Genomic DNA, 21,742 nt, shown 5'->3' on the forward strand with positions numbered 1-21,742 from the left:
TTGCTGGTTTGAGGCATTTCTGAGTTTGCATGTTCTCCCCGTGTTAGCGTGGGTTTCCTCCAGGTACTCCAGTTTCCCCCAAAATCCAAAGACATGCGCTACAGGTGAACTGAATAAACTAACTTGGCTGTAGTGTATGAGTGTGTGTGAATGATTGTATGGGCTATGGGTATGGATTTCCCAGTACTTGATTGCGGCTGGAAGGGCATCCGCTGTGTAAAACATGTACCAGAACAGTTGTTGGTTTATTCTGCTGAGGTAACCTCTGAAATAGAGACTAAGCCAAGGAAAATGATTGAATGAATAAATATAATCAGCCCAGCCCTCGCTGCCTACATGGCTAATGAATGACCAAAAACACATAACAACTTTTCAGTTTTTAGTAGAAAACAATGCTGTAACTCAGAGCCTATGAGCTATTGGCCAGAGTAAGTGTGAAAGTGTTGCTCATGTAGCTGCTCTACAGCAGGACTGCAGCAGCGGTGACCTCTGCACTCATCATGGGGAAATGGGAAGGTTATCAGCATACACGCTTCAGGGGGAAATCAAGACATCATTACCAAAAATGATCTCCAAACAGTCCTGGAATTGAACCCTACTTCTATCCAGTATCATTTTTTTATTACTTCTTTTTCGTATCCAATTTTACTGTGTGAGAGGATGAAGAATAAAAAATGGAAGTAGCGTTCAATCCATTCCTCTTTCTTGGATAGTACGTTCGGAAACGGTGATGGAAAGCTCTCACTGTCCTAAAGGAGAAGACAGAGAAGAAAACAAAGTGAAAGAGAGAGAGAGAGAGAGAATGCAATAGAGAAAGACAGAGAGCAGGAATTTGGAGGAAATGGATGATGAATGTTTATTAATCTTGTGGGCCTCCCATCACACTAAAAATAACCCTTACGCATTTATCCAGCAAGGGCAATGTTATTGCACATCTTCTTGCCCAAGCGTCTGAGGCGGTGCATAGGGAGAAGCATCTAGAAGATTTAGTGAGCAAACTGTGCGTAATAAAGTTGAAATTATTCATAATTACTGCAAGGAACTGGCTCTGTTCCAAAACCAAACCTCCTTACTGTCTACAGCCTACATAGGCGCCAGGCAGACAGCATGCTAACCATAAGTGACTGACTGATCCAAATAGGCAGGGACATTTAACAGGAGATAGCATAACAATGAATGGGAGAAACTGTGATGCTCGTGCGGTCTTATTAAAACTCACTTATTATACCATAAGCCATTTAAGGGTAGGTTCTAATAAAATGAGACAGCTATGCTGTTTAACAGTGGGGTATTGCGATATAGTACTGGCAACACTATTACATACATAGAAATTAGTTGCCAGATGAAAGGGAAAAATTGACTGTACATGAAGTTTATGTTAAAAGGGCTTTGTGAAACAGATCTCATACAATTTTCGATTAAAATTGGCATTTTATACTTGATAGATCAGTGGTTTTCAAACATGTTCCTGAAGGACCACCGACATTGTATGTTTTGGTTGTCTCCTTCGTCTGTCACACCCATTACAGGTCTTCCAGTCTCTGCTGATTAGCTGATGATCTGAATCAGGTATGTTTGGTTAAGGAGACATGGGCTGTTTCTCAATATGCGTTAAGCCCTCATGTTTTCGTGTAAAGTCATCATCAACCGCCAAAGTTCAGTTCCAAAACTCATTACGGCAAAAACTGAGGACGCGTCGGAGTTCCTGGATCTTGATCTTGTTCCCATTCTTGATAGAGGATGCGAGAAGTCCCAGAAGTCTTTGCGGCTGAATAAAGGTGGTGGAAAGTGCAACACTTTTTATAGATTCATTATCCAGATATAGATTCATTATTCAGATATAAAACTTTTGTCTCAGGAGGTTCCCTAAAATCAGACGGTGGTAGTAAACATTACCATGAGGTAAAAGGGTTGTTTATTTGTTGAAATTAATATTAAAATGAGTTTTATTTGTATTGTGCAATATATTTTTGTAGGGTCTTTATGTACAATATATATTGTGAAGAGGGGAAAAACAACAAATCATTGTATGGATGCTGTAATGTTTAAATCATTTTCCTTTAAAAATGTGCGAAGGTCTTGTAATTTCTCACAGGACGTGTTCTCTGTTCTCGCTGTCTCCTGAGTTCGCTCTTCTGGGGTAACTTGGCAAGACTGGTTTCCACAAGAACAGAGTTTGTTCTTTGCGTTTTTTAAATTGAGAAACAGCCATGGTAAATGTGCAGAGCTGGTGGTCCTCAAGGAACGTGGTTGAGAAACACTGTGATAGATGACATCATTCAATCAACCATCAGTTGATAAATAAACCGTATTTTATTTTGTCAATCATAACTGTAGTTTAAAAGCCCATTCACTACATAATAAAAGCTGTGACAGTTCAGCATGAAGCGTCCAACATTTCACTCTTTGTTTTTTTTTTATAAGTGTATTATCCAGGTATAAAAATTGTACACTTTTTTTTTAAATAGTCAGTGTGAACACTACACTAGCCTTTTTTATACTGAAATTTGTAATGCATTTATACAATGTAATGCACTCGTGATCCGCCATGTTAAATAGACTGTCATAATGCATTTTTTGGCATTACTTCTTCTGACTTACTGCATTAGAATCTGTCCAAAGGAAGTTTACTTAGAAGGCGGCACAGTCATGCTGCCTACCTTTTGGAGCAGCCGGAGCATGCTTATGGTTCCTTAAATAGTCAGCTTACTAGATTTTGGAACGGAGCCATTAATTCACAAGCCTCGCAACAAGCTCTCTTTCATTGTTTCTGTTGAGTTCTAATGTGGACGTTAGAGAGGAGTGTAGACTGGGTCACTCTCTACTTGTGTTTTTCTTTTGGTTCTGGTCTGGTTCGACGGCAGATGGCAGATGGGGGGGGTGGACGAGAGAAATCTGCCTGTGTTCCAGCTCTCACGTTAACCCCCCGTGGCCATATGCCTGCCCTCCTGTTACTCGTTCTCTGCTCATTGGCCCTGGACTGAGTTCCTCGTGCTCTCTCTCTCTCACACACACACAAGCAACAAACGCACTCTTTTGCTAGAAAGCATGACTGCACTGCAAGACACTAATTTGATTAGTAGGCTGTTAAAAGGCACTGGATGATAATACTTCCCAGATTATTTTGTGTGAATGGAATCAACAAGATTTCACACACAATAAGAAATCATCATTTTTAGGACAAACCCGGTATATGAGATTAAATGACAACATTCATTCATTCATTTTTTGCTTTATACATCAGGGGTCACCACAGTGGAATAAACTGCCAACTTATCCAGCATATGTTTTACACAGCGGATGCCCTTCCAGTTGCAACCCAGTACTGGGAAACATCCATACACACATACACTACGGTCAATTTAATCTACCCAATTCCCCTATAGCGCATAGTTTCGGACTGTGGGGGAAACCGGAGCACCCGTAGGAAAACCCACGCGAACACGAGGAGAACATGCACTCCACACAGAAAATGCCAACTGACCCAACCGGGACTCGAACTAGTGATCTTCTTGCTGTGGGGTGACAGTGCTAACCAACTGAGCCACTGTGTTGCCCTAAATGACAACCTGATTAATTCATTTAAAATATATCATACAATAATGTGAATACAAGCTCTACTTTTATAGCTTTTTAAACCAAGTAATTTAGTTTTCATTATTACTACCACCTTTTTGTGACTCCTAAGTACAATTTTACACTCTTAACATTAATATTTTTATTTAGCTTGGACTTTCAGACTTCTGTAATTTAAACTAAGCAAATGCATAGCAGTTCACTAAAAAACTGTTTGACTCAGAGAACGCCTGTATTGCCTCAGTCTCTACAACCAGTATCACATCTGCATACAAACATTCACATTTTCACAACAGTATTTGGATAACAATTTATAGTTGGTTATTATAATATTTTGACACTGAGCAATGTTAAAATAAATCTTAAAAAATGCTCACTCATTTACTAATGGTTCTTTATGAATGAGTTATTATAGCATTATCCTAAACAAGATTTTAAAAAAAGATTCAATTGTATGATAATAGAGTGTAACAGAAAAAGCAACATTTTATTTAAAGAAAAAAATGGCCCCACTTTATATGAAGTGGCCTTAACTACTATGTTCTTATTTATTTATATTAAACTGTCTATTCAGAATCATGGGAGTAAATCTCAGTTTATCTAATGTGTCCTAGGACCACAAAACATGTTGCATGGTATTTTTTTGGCAATAGCCAACTGTACAGGTCAAAATAATATTTTTATCGGTCAGACTTTACAATAAGGTTTCATTAGTTAATGTAACATGAACTAATAGTGTACAACACCTATACAGCATGTATTAATCATCCAAATTCATATTTGTTAAAATGAACTAACAATGAACAACTGTATTTTCTTTAACTAATGTTAACTAACATAAACAAATACTGCAATAAATGTATTGCTCATTGTTTGTTCACGTTAGTAAATGCATTATTTCACTTTAACCAATACAACATTTAATTTAAAGTCTTTTGTCAAAAAGGTGAAGGTCTTATTCCTTGAAAATATTTAGTAGATTTCCAACCAAATATATATCCAAACCCAAATTTTGATTAGTAACATTTTTGCTAAGAACTTAACTTTTCTCAGCGTTTTGAATTGTTTTAACCCTCAGATTCCAGATATTCACATTGTTGTATCTCAGTCAAATATTTTCCAATAATAAAAAACCCCTACATAAATATAACTGATCTGCTTGCTAAGTCGTGACATAAGAAATATTGTTTCTGGGTCCAAGCTGCAACTCATTTTAATTGAGAAAATATTTGTTTATGACCTCTTTTTGGTCACACATTAAAGTGAATTCTTTATGAAATCATGGTGTACACAACAGTGTCTGGACTTGCTGCATCACAGACACCAATATTTTAACAATTTATATCTGATATTAGGCATGGACATATATTGCCACCGTGATTTTCATTCATTTTGTAAATGTTTATTATACCATCTGCTGCTTCGCGTGACGTTACACTTAACAAGTGGATTCAGCTTTTAGATAAATGTAAATCTCAAATTTAAATCTCAATTTCCAAAAATGGACACTTATGACTTGCTTTGTGATCATTGCACATATATGAATCACCTTTTAATGCAGCATTTTTAAACGTAAACCCCAAATTAAAATGCTATCATACTTTACTCACCCTCAAGTTGTTCTGTATGTTTAGAGCGGACATCATCAACACCATAACTCTACATCATCACCATCATCTTTAAGGAAAGACGTTTTGCATTACAATATATCATTAAGCACATCAGTACAGTCTTTCATTTAAAAAATGAAATGTGAATCCCTAATTTCCATGATATGTCCCCTTTTAACAGTTTACATAAACAGCTTTATATAATTATGAAAATGCAAAACCAATCTCGGAGAACACAAATCCCTGAGTGAATCTTGCGCTGAATTCTAATGGAGCGACTGAGACGTCTATTATTTTTATCCATGTCACTCGGACGCAACACTAAATAAAACATCTATCGGTAATGCAGGCCAGTTTTCATTAGCAAACCTTATAAATACAATAAAGTGGTGGAATTAGGGAACAGCGTCTTCAGCCATGCTTTAATTATGAAGCGCTGGGGAGGGACGCAACCTTAATAAAACATCAGCATGCCTGAGAGCAGGAAGCATCGGCCCGCTGCGGTGCTCACTGTGGGCTGCCCACGCTGAATCCCAAAACTCCCATCAGCCCCGGCGCAGTGTGAGCTGACATGGTCATTCCTCTTGTGGAGGGAAGACACCTGCTTCTACTGCGACAGGCAGACAACAGCAAACAAGCTAACATGGACGAGACGCCCAATGCCACGTTCCAAATTTGACATACTGTACTGTGAAGACAGGCATAGATGGAGGTGATTAGCATTGTGCTGGCATTGAGGAGAGCTTCAAGTAAGAGCAAGTTGTGCATAAATTGAATGAAGAAGTCGAGGCTTGTTCAAGCTACTTATTTAAAATGAGCTGAATCAACACAATTCTTAAGGTTTCTTGGAGGCAACTTGTTTGTTTTATGTTCAATCCACTTTAATTTGTAAATACAATTAAGTTACAATTAAGCACTGTTGCCTTACAGCAAGAAGGTCACTGGTTCGAGTCCCAGGTGGGTCAGTTGGCATTTCTGTGTGGAGTTTACATGTTCTCCCTGTGATCGCGTGGGTTTTATCCGGGTGTTTTGGTTTTCCCCACAAGTCCAAAGACATGCGCTATAGGTGAATTGGATAAACTAAATTGGCTGTAGTGTATGAATGCGAGATTGTTTATGGGCGTTTCCCAGTATTGGGCTGCAGATGACAGGGCATCCGCTGCACAAAACATATGCTGGAATAGTTGGCGGTTCATTATGCTGTGGCGACCCCTGATAAATAGGGGTTTAGGCTGAAGGAAAACGAATGAATGAAGAAAATTATTGTATAGCATTTGCTGTTAGGTATACTGTATAATACAGGGGTCACCAACATGGTGCCTGCGGGCACTAGATCCCCCACGAGGATCACATGAGTTGAAAAATAATTCACCATAGCCACTTACCAATAAGCTACATCTAATATTTTTTAGCTATTATTTTTAAATCCCACTTGCATTGGTGTAAATAGTAAAGCAAAACTGTCTGCTGTCCAACTCGGGGGAACTACAATGGTTAGAAGAGTGTCGGCTATGTTAAAAATGCTTTAGATTTAGTAATTTTTTGATCATTTTAGTAAAATCTGAAAGTTGATTTATGGTACACAATTGATCATCTGTACAAAAATGGAACAACGTAGAGCATGATTTGTTAAAAATGTTAGTGGCTTGTGAAAATATTGTAGATGGGACCAATTGAAAATGTAAATACTTGCAGACATTTTTATTGATATTTCTCTATTTCTTACCTTGTTAAATCACTGTTGACACTGTTGTGAGAAATTATTAACGTGATCAGTGTCTTTACATAGATGAATATCATTGATTATTATTAATGATATATAATTCCCCAAGTCAAGTAAATTGAGCAAATTTGTTATTTGAGAATTGTGTATCAAACTGGTAGCCTTTCACATTAATCTGTATACCCAAAAAGTAGTTCTCAGTTTCAAAAAGGTTGGTGACCCCTGGTATAATAACTGAAAGACAAAAAATATTTCAATTTAAAATGAATTATAGAAAAGACATATAAAATATGTAACACAGATCTATATATATTTACTAAAGATTTACAAATGAGCATGCACAATCAAAAATTCTGCCAGAAATGTGTGTATTTTAATGTTTGTGTATGTGTTCACTATGAAAACTTCTGATTGAGATCATTTTAACCATGAAGGACATTTCATAATATTGTTAAAAGTACTATTTAGTGCAACCACCCCTTTATAATAAATTTTACATAGCAGTTTGACTTATACGTATATAAGCCTCTGGTGTTGTGTATACTGTATATGCATGCATCATGAAAAGCTTGCTTATCTGAGTTCCTCTCTAGCGCTTGTCCCTTTTAGTGCTGCGGGCTGCAGTATAGTGTCTTTAGTGATGCCCTTTATTTGTGGTCAGCGAATAGCTGAGATCAGGTTGATTTAGGGTCTGATGGGCGATACTGTCATGCTATTTGATCCTTGCACTGACTAGCTCATCCTTCTGTCTGCTGACTAGACACGGCCACCTCCAGCGACACATCGACTGCAGGCGGCTCAGCCATCCCTGAATCCCTCACCAATACACCAGGTGACACTTGCAGAGACTGCATTAGCATCTTACGATAGATAGATAGATAGATAGATAGATAGATAGCTAGATAGATAGCTAGATAGATAGATAGATAGATAGATAGATAGATAGATAGATAGATAGATAGATAGATAGATAGATAGATACTCCTAGTTCCTTGTTTTGCATGAAATCAACATGAAATGTCATTTGCAACCCCTTTTAGTTTGGTAATATGATGGCAGGATGTTCAGCGAGAAGATGTAGGATGAAATAGCTTAAAATGTGCAGGATTTAAAGCAAATTAAGCAAATTGTCAAAATCTGTAGGATAATGTCAGGGAGGAAATTTTGAATTTGCAATTAAATGTTCTGTACACTATTTACAATCCCCTAAAATAGACATACTTTATAATTATAATATGATGCAATTCTTATAGGATTAACTATAAAAGTTAATAGGGGTTGCATTTGATTTCATGTTGACTTTCAAAGTATAGTTTTCCAAAAATCTAAATATGCTGTTGATTTACTCACTCAGGCCATACAAGATTTTTTTTCTTCAATTAAACATTACAGATAATTGTTTTAACTTCAAATGTCACCTTTGGTGATTAATAAAATGGAAATGACTGGCTAATTGGCACTTTAAAAGTAAAAAGTAAATAAATAATGTACAATGAAAAAAATAATAAATTGGATTTACTAAGTTCTTTTAATGTAGGTGGTTGCAAATAGTTTATATCGGCTAAATTTAAACAAATTAAATTGTTCAACTTAATTTGTTTGTTTAAATTCTGCCCATATAAATTGTTCTCAACCACACCAAAGATTTAGTAAATCCAACAAATATTTTTTTTTCAGTGCAGGCAATGCAAAATTAATATCTGGCTCATTGATAGAGTAAGGTTTTGTAAAAAAAAAAGAAAAAAAAGGCTTTACATTTGATCTTTTATTATGTTTTTGTTTAACACAAGAATCATTTTAATAAACATTTTGATTCATAGATATTGTATTGTGGTTTGTTTTGTGACTCTTAAAGTTCTGGTAGCTGTTGACCTGCCTTTTATGATTGATCAAGGACCATGGATTCAGCAAAAATCCTCTTTATTTTTTAAGTGAGAGAAACATCTTCGATGGCCAAATGCAAATTAATTTTTTTTGCGTGAAAGTATCCATTTAAATGTTCATTTCATTGCTGTTCATTAAGTGGATTGTAGTATGTCTGTAACGGGGATTTTTTAAATACTTTTAGTTTTGTAGTTGAATTTATAGGGCTGCACAATATATTCTATCAGCATTGATATTGTAATGTGGGAACCTAGTCAGCAGGACCTACTATATTGAGTACGGACTATTAATCAGAAACCACAGCTCAGAACACACAATATTTGGCAACCCAGGCTCATTGCAGATACATACCCAGTTCTACATTTCTGCAGACAGCAAAATATGTAACCGGAGGTATGTCTGCTCGCAGTTTTTGAAAATCCACCAGAGGCCGCTGTGTACGCTTTTTGATGATCTCAAATTTTTTTCAAACGCCTACTTCACGCATAAATCCACCAGAGGGTGCAATATACACTTCGGTTTACCAGGCCAGCTTTTTGTTGACTGACCCACACACCCCATCCCTAAACCCAACCAATAGTGTTTTCAAAAGCAATCTAAAAAAAAGAAAAGCCGTCACAGCCGCGTGATTTTACCATGTTTTCAGCCTGTTGTTTATTTTTTTGCTTTTGTATTATCTGGTTTCTGGAATCGTTTTTCGCCGGACTCAAACCCTGTCATTGCGGTCAACTCTGCTCCGCGTCCAAAGTCCACTGACATACCTGCCAAGCCACTGGGCAAACTGGTAATACCAGAAAAGACAAAATGCAGCCAGATGTACCTCCGGCTACATAATTTACGCTCTCCAGAAATGTAGATAGGGAAACTAATCCACAATGAGCATATTTATATAGACATTGGAAAGTTTAACCCTAATAGAGTGAACGATTTCATGAGGAGTTTCTAAGCTCTGCGTCTGATACATTTCAAGCAACCACAAGGTGTTATAGGGTTTGCAGCTTTAGCAAAGATGAAATGTATTTATTTTAACAATGAAGACTATATAGTGTTTTTTTACATTTGATTATTTAATTTCTGTACCTCAATACTGTTCAACTCCAAAGAAAATGTTAGATTGATCAAATATAGTGCAGCCCTATTTCATAATAGTCATTGAAAAGTAAAACTAAGAGCTCTAAACTTTCGGATATTCTGAAAATTATACAACCAAATGTAGCTAGATGAAGACATCATCACTTGTTACAGACTTTGTATTCGTTTGCATAAGTACAAGTATGTTGTCCAAAGCTAAAATTAAAAATAGACGTGTTAACAGTAGGAGGTATCTGGCCCTCTTTACTTACTCTCTCGGCTCTCGCTGTAATTGTACTGTCCCAAGTGCTACTTGTGACAAGCTTTCTGCCCACAATGCCAGCTGCTACCATCTCAAGCCAGACAGACACCTCGACTTTAACTACGATGCCATCTCCGTCTAATCCAGCACTCACAGTCATCCCCACCACACCTGATCAGCCAGGTAAGACAACTTCTTACTACAATCACAGTTTCTTGACAGTCTTGCTCAAGACAATAAGTTTTTGAAACATCCATCAGAACTGGGTTCGCAAAGACCTTTTAACTTTGACATGCTTAATATATGCAAGCATGTGTCCATCTATTTAGGTTAGACATTCTTCATTTATTCTGTCTCACTAGTGTTAATAACAGAGAGGTGAAATATTCAACAGGGAGCATGTTTAAAGTCATACTTTGAGTTTTGTTCTTTTGCCCTTCTGGTTGTGAGAATGCATACATTACAGTTATTCTATTAGAAAGTGTGCTGAATCTTTACAAGCTTTCAACAGTGCCTAAAAACCTTTAAATTAGTGTGTCTTCGTTGTATGCAGGGTTTATAATGAGCTGAACGATTAACAAACAAATTTTAAAAACACATTTGAACACAAAACATTTCTGACAGCATTTCCCATACATTTTAATTCAACAGTGCTTGTGACACAGCAATGTTGGTAGACTCTGTATGATGGCGTACTTTTATCAGATATAATCCAAGCCTAAAATCTAAAGTAAATGAATGTAAACATTGTAACAATCTAAAGAAATAGAAATGTTCTTCAATGAACCATTTTTTTTACAATAAACAACCTTTAGTTTTAGGTGTAATGCAAAAATTATGAAGCATGTGTATTGAAATTTATGTACAATTTTTCAATAATTATTTGCATTTATCTGGTGTTACACTGAAAAAGGGAAACTACAGTACTGTGTCTTTTATTTAATGTACAGTGAAAAAAAAAATCACTCAAAAATGATTCCTTGGATTTACTAAAAAATTTCAAGTTAAGGGCCTGTAAATAATTTATCTGGGCTAAATTTAAACAAACAAAACAAGTTGAACAATACTGAATGTATTTGTTTGTTTAAATTCAACACAAATAAATTGTTTGCAACAATTTTGCAGAAAGCATTTTTTTTTTCAGTGTACATTTTTGTATTGGATTAAGTGACCAATATGGTTTCTGATTTTGAACTGGTTTATTCAACTTGCTTAACACAACCCCCCTAGAACAATTTAAAAACATTAGTACTGTATGTATTTTAATGTGAGTTTGATTACCCTCTTGCATGATGATAGTGAAAGAACTAGCAGATAGTCTACCTCATTACTGAAAAAAACAAACAACTAGCAATATCTTAGCCTAACGTCATACAGTATCTATTTAGTCCAAAGTACAATTTTACTTGGATTTGGAGTTAAATTAAAGTAATTCAATTAATTCATGGTATATAAAAACAACATTTTACCCTAGAGAGAATTTTTTTTTTTACTTGGGAAGAATAAATATTTTGAATAATAATAAATAATATTTTTCAGTTTCAATCATGTCAAAATTAAAATGTGTATATTTATAAATTAGCTGTAACAAATTACGTTATTAGTATTTGTTTTTAGGATGGTCCAAAGCAAAATTATATTTTGATCTTAGGGTACAAAAAGGTATAATTATTATATCCAAAATAAAAATCGACATTGAACCAAAGTGAATATATATATATATATATATATATATATATATATATATATATATATATATATATATATATATATATACACACACACACACACACACACACATACAAAAACAGTATTTACTCTCCTTATAGTAACCTTTTTTTTAGTTTGTGTGAATGTATTTTTTCCACAATAAACATTTTTGAGCACAATGAATATTTTTAAAGTAAGATTAGGTGAAGTTTTTTTATAAACTAATTTTGAGAGGATCACGTGCTTGGGTTTCTTCCGGGTTCATCCCACAGTCCAAAGACATGCGACGTGTGAATTGACCAAACCAAGTTGGCACCAAAGATGAGCTCTTAATCAGCAGTATATATCTCCTAAGCAATCTCTAATTTTCCAGTAGCCATTAATATGTAGAGGAGTTCCCGAGACCTACCTGAGCTCGGGAGCTCTCTCCCAGGACAGCATGCCCAACACACTTTATGATCAATCATCAGCTGAGTGTGAACTCTTGAAATTAACTTTTAAAGTTGGAGTCAAAGTTTAATTATACTTTGAGAAAAACTAAACATTTTAGTTTTAACAAATTACAGTATTTTTTTTTAAGTTCAAAGTGTGATTTCTGTCAGTGTACATCACCATAGACAGGGTTGCCAAATAAACCAATGCAATGAGGAAGCAAATTACTCAGCAGGTTTAGTTTAAATGTGAGATTAGGTTTAAACAATGCCATTTGAATTATGGTGCACACCAAAAAAAGCAGCCTGAGACACCTGAAAGGGATTCAATCTGCTTCCAAACTAAATTGTCACTGAAATACATCAGACATCTAAAGTAAATTAACTAAAGACATCTAAAAGAAGTAAGAATAAAACATGTTATTCCAAGATGCAACAGCAAAAAGCTAGATTGCTCAATTATACACCCATAATAGTTCAATAGTGGCATGGGAAAGTGTTTCTTAGCTCTCCCTTTACCACACAAAAGACCTTGAGGAAAGCAGTGCATGCAGGGAGCACTCTAATGTAATACCAGTCATGACTGATGGCTGTAATGGTGCACTATATTTTGATGCGAGGTACAGCAGGGCGTAGAGATTAAATGTGATTACTGCTGAGCTAAATCACTCATTGATATATATATGCCAAAGTGGCAAGTAACATAGCATGTGCTTAAGCTATATGTCCCAAGACTTATAGCTGCTCAAGTGTTGAAGTCAGCAGGGCAGAGGCTTGCATAGTGATTTAAACATGTTTGATGCTGAAAAAAGGGGACATGAGACCATGTAGACTTAAAAGGAGGTTTGAGATACAATGCAAATAAACCTGTGTGTCAATAAACAGCATGCATGTATTGACAGCTTAATTGTATTAAAGAGAAAGCTCATAAAAAATTAATTCTGCTATCATTTACTCACCCTTTTTTATTCGCAACCTATTGTTTTTTTTTCTATTGTTGAACACAAAAGACATTATTAAAAAGTTGGTTGCAGGTACTCATTGATTTCTATAGTATTTTTTTCCTACTATGAAAACTACTACCTGAAACCACTCGAGAGAGAAAGGCTGCATTTACACTGCAGATCTTGATGGTCAATTCCGATTTTGTGACTGCATCTGATTTTTTTGCTGACCTGCTTCTTTTAAAAGTGACTCGTATCCGATCGTGTGCATTTACACAGCACACGGCAAAGGCGCAATGACCAGGAAAAAGCGGGCGCTGACTAACAGCTGATAATTAAAGAGTTTTCTTTTCTCTATTCCTGTATGTAATCTGTTCGCAGCTTTTGACAAGCTGCTTTACTCTAGTTTATGACAGAAAGGTTCTCATTTGTCCATCTTCTTTTGATGTATATACTTTTTTTAAACCTTTAGGCATCTTAATGTAATGTCCATGGTGTTATTTATGCACTAGTTTTATATTAGTTTATTGGTCCATGGCAGACATTGCACTCTCTCGCTCTCGTGAACATGCTTAAATACTCTCTGCTATATGAGAATCCAAAAGTTGTTTAAGTCCTTGTGTGTGAGATTTAAGGTTTAGGACTCAGCTGAAGTCTGTTCTTAAATGAAAGTGTCAGAATTGACATAATTTGCTACGGTTTTAATGACGTGCGAATCACATTGAGAGATGAAAACCCGATCTGCCTGCTTACACTGCAGACACGACGGCACAGATCCGATTCATATTGGATAAATTTCCACATATGAACAAGGCCTGAATCTGATTTAAGTAAATCGGAATCCATGTAATTTGTTCCTGCTTACACGTACATGGGCCATATCCGATTTTGTGCCACAAGAGAAAAAAAATAAAAAATAAAAAATTCGGAATTGAGTCACTTGAACAGTGCAGTGTAAATGCGGCCAAAATGATGAGGTAGTTATATTTGAGTGAATTGTTTTCATTTATTATCATTTTGGATTCAACAATAAACCTACAATAAAATAATATGAAATAATAATAGTAATAATAATAATAATAATAATAGGCCAGAAAATATAAGATAATTCTTTGAAATAGAAAGAACATGAATGAACTTCATTAATATATATTTTTTTTATTATTATTTAGTTTTGCTTAATATTTCAAGTCATTTTAAAAACATTATAAGGTGAAGATGCTAATATATATAAAAATAAAAGGGGTGTAACAAATCATCTTGATTCGTACGGATACCAACCCATGGTTCGGAACACATGTGTCCCATGGATTAGGCTAATACATTTTTTTTTTGTAGATTAATCCTAAATTTGTAACGATTGCAGAGAGATCGACGCCCACATCATTTAAACCACATGTATGAAAGCATTTAGGCTTTCCTGTAAAATATAATGATGATCGAAGAAGTTGTGGTAGGTTATTTGGGATATGGTGGATTTCTTATGTTATTAAAGTTGTTATCTGATACTGCTTGTTTAGCCTGCATTAAGGCATTCAGTGTAAGCTGCACAAGCAATTATTAGAAGATCAGGATCCCACGCAACAAAAATAATAAATGATGGCGATTTGCATAGGTTTATTAATGCTTACAATCGCTGCATTCAAATGTGTTTGAAAAACACAAAACTCAAGAGATTCAGTCTTCAGTCTTTTGAGTTAGTTATGAAGTTACTGTATAAATAGTCAAATAACACAGAAGTACTGGGATAACAGTTTATAAATTAGATAAAACCATTGATGTTTATGGTAAAGATTAAAATCACTGTCATTTGCTTTTAACTTGACGCTCAAAAGAATATTTTTGGCAGCAATTACAATAGTTAACCAATTGTAGGCGACATCCAGCCATCAAAAATATCCCACTGAATAATTACACATCTAGCAATGAAACATGAAGTTTTACGAGTAAATAACTGAATTGTTTACTGAAAAATTTGACTAAAAATAAATATGGCTTGTATCAAATTTTAGTGTTCTTATGATTTCTACATTTAGCGTAAATCAGCAACAGTAGTAGTAACTGTGAATTTTTGCAGTACTGAATATTTTACAATTTATTTTTATTCAGCTGATTATTTATTATTTTTATTTTATGAAACCAAAAGTTTCTTGCAGTACTGTTTTTGTAATTAAATGGAAAGTAAATTACATTTGTCTTCTATTTTTAGCTGATCCGAAAAATGTTCCGATCCGTGTCAAAAACAACAATAGATCCATTACACATCCGTTAATGTGTATATATATATATATATATATACAATGAGCATATGCTGGTTTATTGTATTTTTTAGCAGTATGTTTTTCTTACAAGCAGGTGTTCAGTTTTGTTGACTACAAAGCAGTTGTGACTTTTTTTCGCTTTGTGTAATCAAAACAATATGCCAGCGCCTTACCTATCATACCATTTCTGCTTCTAACACCAGGTGCGAGTAGCATCCACCTTTCGAACCTAACGCTGCTGAAGCTGTAACTATGAAAATGGCAAGCCAAGCCTCAGGAGATAAATCATTAAATACTCTGTTATTGTGAAACACAATCACTTTGGAGAGCACATGGCGTGGCGGTAGGAGCTCAGCTGAAGGCCGAAGCTCAATTCTTTCAGATCTATTTTTGAATAGCGATTGAATGAACAGCTGCTAAATATTTCATAAGAGAAAAGAGACCGGGTCATGGTAAGGAAGACCAAAAAGGGTCCAATTTATTGAACTTACGGAGAGAGAGATAGATACATGAAACCATAACAGGAAAGCGCAGCGAGTCCTGTCCTTGAACGCTTGTACGGGGGCACGGGCAGGAAGTGATTCTATCAGGGCTCGTGTATCCCGTTTCTGCTGAACTGGAAATGGCGAAAGGTTGAATCGCTGCAATAACATCTATTATGTACGGAATGTAAGCCCTAAGGGCAGCAATGGCATCCATAGGCATATTTACTGCTTTTGACTGAACGGTTTAGATATCTGACTCTTTATATTCTGTCCACAATTACAGTTTCCGCAGCACCAGATGTGATACCCGATGCAGCCACCACAGCAACTGACACCGTCTTTGCAACAACTGCCTTTGGTGCAAGCAATCCACGATCTGCTCTTCCTGAGGTTACTGATGCACTTGCTTCATCATCTGATGCCACTGCAACAACACTTAATATGGTCATCCGAGCAACCATGGCAACAACACCTTCTGTAACCATGGCAACTTCTGAAACAACATCAGATAACACTATTCAGCTGCCAACATCTCCTTCTAATGATGCAGTTTCACCTCCAGTGGAAACCAGTACAGCGGGTTCAGAAAATATGGCAGCTGTTCCTTCAACTGATGCAACAATGAAAACAGTTGATGAACTCCCTCCAGACATTGATGTGGTCGTCTCAGCAACTAGTGTTCCTTTACCTTCTCCATCAGATAGAGATGCACCTGTAATTGATGCTGACCCCACTATAACAGATGCTCCTGCACCAGAGGCTGGTTCTATTGCACCTGCAAGAGATGCAGATGCTCCTGCCACTGCTGCTGTGGCTCTTGAAACTGATGAGGATGCAGAAGTTACAAATGTGTCAGATGAAACCAAAGCAGCTCCTGAAGGTCCGGGTGATGGTGCTGAAGTCGTCATGAGAAGTGAAGAAACAGTCAGCACTGACGTAGACTCGCCTACATCGGGTGTAACTCTTCTGACAGGTGAGCCAGTGCCTGATGCTACTCCTCCACCTGAGAGTAAACCTCCACCTGAGACCAAGGAGGAAAAAACAGAAGCCAAAGATAAAGACACTCCTGAGATTCAAGCTCCTTCTGAAGTGGAAGAGAAGATTGAAGAGCTTCTCGTTGAGATCAAGGAGGATAAAACGGAAACAGATTTGGTCAATGAAGATGAAGATGCTCCTGACATTAAACCTTCATCTGAAGTAGAAGAGAAACGTGACGTTCCTCTTGTTGAGATCAAAGAAAAAGAAACAGCTACAAATTTGGAAAATGAAGATAAAGATGCTTCTGACATTAAACTTCCATCTGAAGTAGAAGAGAAGATGGAAGATCTTCCTGTTGAGATCCAGGAGGAAAAACAGAAAACAAATGTTGAGAATGAGGATAAAGATACTCCTGACATTAAACCTTCATCTGAAGTAGAAGAGAAGAGTGAAGTTCCTCTCGGTGAGACCACGGAGGATAAACCGTCAACCAAGCTGGATGATAAAGATACTCTTGACGTTAAAACTTCTCCTGAAATAGAAGAGAAGAATGAAGATCCTCTTGTTGAGACCAAGGAGGAAAAAACAACAAAGAAAGATGAAGATGCTTCCGACAGTAAACCTCCATTCAAAGTAAGAGAAAACAGTGAAGAACCCAAAATGGAAAAACCCGAAACAAATTTGGAGAAGAAAGATAACAACACCCCTGATATTAAACTTTCATCTGAAGTAGGGGAGAAGAGTGAACTTCCTATTGCTGAAACCAAGGAGAAAAAAGAGATAAAGAATTTAGAAAAGAAAGATAAAGATGCCCCTGATCGTAAACCTTTATCCAAAGTAGGAGAAAACAGCGAAGAGTCCAAGGAATCGAAAACAGCTTTAAATTCGGAGAAGAAAGATAAAGATGCAGAAGCCTCAGGTATCCACAGAAATTCTGACATCTGAATTCTCTAACAATTATATACACAATAATACACATTAAAAGCAGCTCAAATGTTACATATCGAGCACAATTCATGGAAGTTTGTCACACAACCAAAATTGCCTCCAACACAGTAAGCAAACGCCTTCGCTCTGAGCGGAATTGTAAATGAATATGTCATCATTTACTCAGCATCATGTCTTTTCAAACCTGTTAGACTTACTTTCTTCTGTGGAACTCAGAGGTTGACGTTACTCCACATGACAGCGTTTTTGGAATATTCTACACAGATAAATAAGATCTTTTGAATTCTTTTCCACAGAAGAACACAGTCATCCTATGTCTTCAGAATCACTGAAGTATGAAGAAATAATGACAGAGTTGTCATTTCTTGTGAACAACCCACTTATACTTTTTAAACAAACCACAAAAGTTTTAGAAGTTTTTGGTAACACTTTATAATAAGTACTTCACTATGAACCATTTATTAGGCATGAGCAAATAGTGAATTTATTATTTGTTAAGCATTCCGTCTACATTAATAGACATTAGTTAGCAGTTTATAAATACCGCTGTATTCTTGACTTTTAAGCACATGTGTAATGTGCTCAATTGTGTTTTTATACTGATTATTGTGTTAAGAATTATTTTTTCATTACTAAATTAGGTAAGACTTTATTTTGATGGTCCCTATTGCACATTTTATTGACTAAAAGTTGCATTGCAACTACATACCAATTACCTCTCATTTGAGTATTAGTAGACTGTCTGCTTAATATCTGTTGACACTGCTTCTTCAACATTTAACTGATTATATGAATTTTTGCAAGTACGTCAACTTACTGTACACTAACCATAACCCCAACCCCAGCCTAACAGTTCACTTATAATCTCTTGAGAATTAGTTGGCATGTAGATGCAATGTAACTTAAATTTAACAAAATGCATTAGAGACCATCAAAATAAAGTGACACCCTAAATTAAGTGTTGCATTATTTACAAACCAGTTATTTAAGCATAGTTGGTGTCTTTTTTTTAAGTACATGCTGATTGGGTAGGTACATTTTAATAAATTATTCTAATTAACATTTATAATTCTTATTATTCAGGCATATACAGTACTACTAGTTCATATGTATGTTCATAGATGCTTTATTACCTCAGCTTCATCCAGTTTTGTGACCTAATCTAAAGTAAGACAATTTATGCTTTATAAATCCCTTATAAATGACAATTAAAGTCTCAGATATATTCTAAACAGGGAAAAAGAACATAAACAATTTTATTCATTTCTATTCATTGAAAGATTCTTACCAAAGCTCTATATTTTTTTTAGTATGATTAACATTAAAATCGTGAAATACTATAATCCGCAGTTCAGCAGCCATTAATTATATCTTCAGTGTTTGTTTTTGATTATTCTGATATTGCCAAGAGAGTGAATTTGATTTGAACGATGAATAAAATCAAATTAAAAATAATGCTTTGTGATGCTTGTGTGTTTTATTTTCTCAAATACTCACAATCTCTCTGGTGTAAACAGTGTCTGGTGACATTAAGAACGACAAACTGGACAAAACCAGAGAAGCGGAGAAAACCGAAAAGAGCAAAGAAGCCAAGGAGGAAAAGAAAGAGAAAGAAAAGCACAAAGAAAAGGAGTTTAAAGAGTATGAGAAAAAAGGTATACACATAGTGGACTGCTTGTGCTGTGAGTAGCTAGATTCTAGAAACAAACCGATATTGCACTCATCCGACACAACAGCTAGCTTTTTAAACGTCTGTGGTCTGGAAGTGCATTTATGCTCGAATGCATTGTACTGTACCTTCCAGTAATGTTGCTATGGATGAGATGGAGTATCTGTTGGTGAAGAACATTTACAGCTTGTAGTGTATTGATCGGTTTAGCTGCCATTAGGTCTTAGAAACTCGAAACCCTGCTTTCCTTCAGTTTTAGGCGATTTTGTTTACAGTGTAAGTTTTCTTAAGTATCAGTGTATTTAGTTTCAGCCCTTACAGTTAACTTTTCCACACTGTTCAGCGATTTATATAGTAGTATTAGCCAACTAGTGCTTAACGTTGCTTTTATTCCAAAGTTGTTGCAAGGATTTTGATCCCCGGAGGGCCCAAAACACAGTTGTCACGAATAGCGTACATCAAATTTCAAGGTAAGACAGTGCTTTAAATGATCAAGATGGCAAAAAAAGAAATTGTTTTCTGGGTTTCAGTGACACTTCATATGAATGATGTATTTATATGCATTAGCGCTCCTGTAGGCAATGCTTATCAAAGGACAATTGGGTTTTGATTTCTGTTTCGGAGAATGTGGACAGACACTAATATGGAAACTGTGGAAAAAAAACTGCTGCCTAAATGTTATTTATTTCCTCTCTTCCTTCCATGTCACCCTTTCTTGTCTTTCTCCTTTCTTTGTGCTGGCATGCTGTTGTTTTTTTGCTTTGTCTCATAAGGTAAGCGGCTTATGATGTATTGTGTTTGCTAGAAAACAGAAGGATCTCCCCCAGGCTGTATAATCAAAAGTGTCCTCCTCTAGAAACGAGCTACTTTGCATTTTCTACTTGTCGAGTGTTAAACAGCTGTCTGCTGAAGATGCGAGATCGTTTGTGAAACATCGCTCCATCCCTTCGCCAATCTGGGAAGTAATTGAGCATTTATATTTAATTAGCTGCTCTTGCCCCCTGTCCCACTGCTTAGCTGACTGTGACACAGCAGGACCCCACGTCGCCAGCATCTTTAAAACATGCTATCAATTATTCAAAGCCCCAAGTGTCCAAACAGCAAAGAATCGGAAAAAAAGCACAGCTTCTCAAACACATCTGTAACTGCAGCTCATTATCTGTGTTTATGAGTGTCGTGATAATGTTGAACTGAGGCCTAATAACTAAGACTTACCACTGTTCGATAAAGTAAGATTGCTTTGGGTTGTCTAAATGTTATGACTGTGCTATGTTAAACACTCCAAGTGTCTTTAAAATTTAATTTACTGAGAAATAATTCACTATTAAAAAAAGGATTTTACATAACATCTGAATAATCAGCCTCACCAACAAGTAGGTCAAATGAAGAGTCTGGCATGTGAAGATAATATTCATGTATGAATATTCTGACAGCATCTACAGATAAAGTTTCTATATTTGCAATTAGAATTCTTTAACCCCCTGAATAATTATAGCGAGTTGCTGGAACCCATCAACTTCTATAGTATAAAAAATATATAGATGTTAATAGGTTTCATAATAGTTTTAATAACTCATTTATAATGACAATTCTTTTTTCTTTGCCATGATGACAGTAAATAATATTTTACTAGAATTTTTTTCAAGACACTTCAATACAGCTTAAAGTGAAATTTAAAGGCTAAACTAGGTTAATGAGGCAGGTTAGGGTAATTAGGCAAGTCATTGCAGATGGTTTATTCTGTAAACTATCGGGACAAATAGCTTAAAGGGGCTATTAATATTGACCTTAAAATGGTTTTAAAAAAATTAAAAGCCACTTTTATTCTAGCCGAAATAAAACAAATAAGACTTTCTCAAGAAGAAAAATATTATCAGACATACTGTAAAAATTTCCTTGCTCTGTTAAACATCATTTGGGAAATATTAAAAAAACAAAAATCAAAAGGGAGTTTATAATAATTCTGATTGCAAATATATATATATATATATATATATATATATATATATATATATATATATATATATATATATATATATATATACATATATACATATTCATATATATATATATATATATATATATATATATATATATATATATATATATATATATAAATACATATTCATATATATATATTCAATTCATCTTTTTTTTTATAAAGCATTTATAAATGCAGATTATGTCAAA

The 21,742-nt window shown here is 35.4% G+C and overlaps 2 protein-coding genes across 23 annotated transcripts in view; one reads left to right on the plus strand and one right to left on the minus strand.

The window, feature by feature from the left end:
- med27 (mediator complex subunit 27) overlaps positions 1-21,742 on the minus strand; it is a 241,308-nt gene that overhangs the window by 190,138 nt on the left and 29,428 nt on the right. The window contains exon 3 of one of the 17 annotated variants that reach the window (XM_073909250.1): positions 5,187-5,253. The exons of the other annotated variants lie outside the window; for them this stretch is intronic. The gene's annotated coding sequence lies outside the window, so the exon portion shown is untranslated. The remainder of the gene's footprint in view (positions 1-5,186; positions 5,254-21,742) is intronic. 17 annotated transcript variants of the gene reach the window in all.
- The window catches only part of ntng2a (netrin g2a), a 121,600-nt gene that overhangs the window by 83,180 nt on the left and 16,678 nt on the right, over positions 1-21,742 (plus strand). Inside the window, exons 7-12 of one of the 6 annotated variants that reach the window (XM_068223102.2) lie at positions 7,670-7,741; positions 10,208-10,309; positions 16,241-17,854; positions 19,401-19,538; positions 19,951-20,022; positions 20,326-21,466. The exons of 2 other annotated variants lie outside the window; for them this stretch is intronic. In XM_068223102.2, coding sequence (XP_068079203.1) covers positions 7,670-7,741; positions 10,208-10,309; positions 16,241-17,854; positions 19,401-19,538; positions 19,951-20,022; positions 20,326-20,357 — 2,030 coding nt within the window. In that variant the 3' untranslated portion in view covers positions 20,358-21,466. Of the gene's footprint in view, positions 1-7,669; positions 7,904-8,184; positions 9,392-10,207; positions 10,310-16,240; positions 17,855-19,400; positions 19,539-19,950; positions 20,023-20,325; positions 21,467-21,742 lie in introns of those variants that run through there. 3 more of the 6 variants (XM_009303794.4, XM_073910092.1, XR_012384127.1) reach the window with 3 other exon arrangements.

The sequence above is a fragment of the Danio rerio genome, chromosome 8 (assembly GCF_049306965.1).
Source record: "Danio rerio strain Tuebingen ecotype United States chromosome 8, GRCz12tu, whole genome shotgun sequence".
Classification (NCBI taxonomy): Eukaryota; Metazoa; Chordata; class Actinopteri; order Cypriniformes; family Danionidae; genus Danio; species Danio rerio.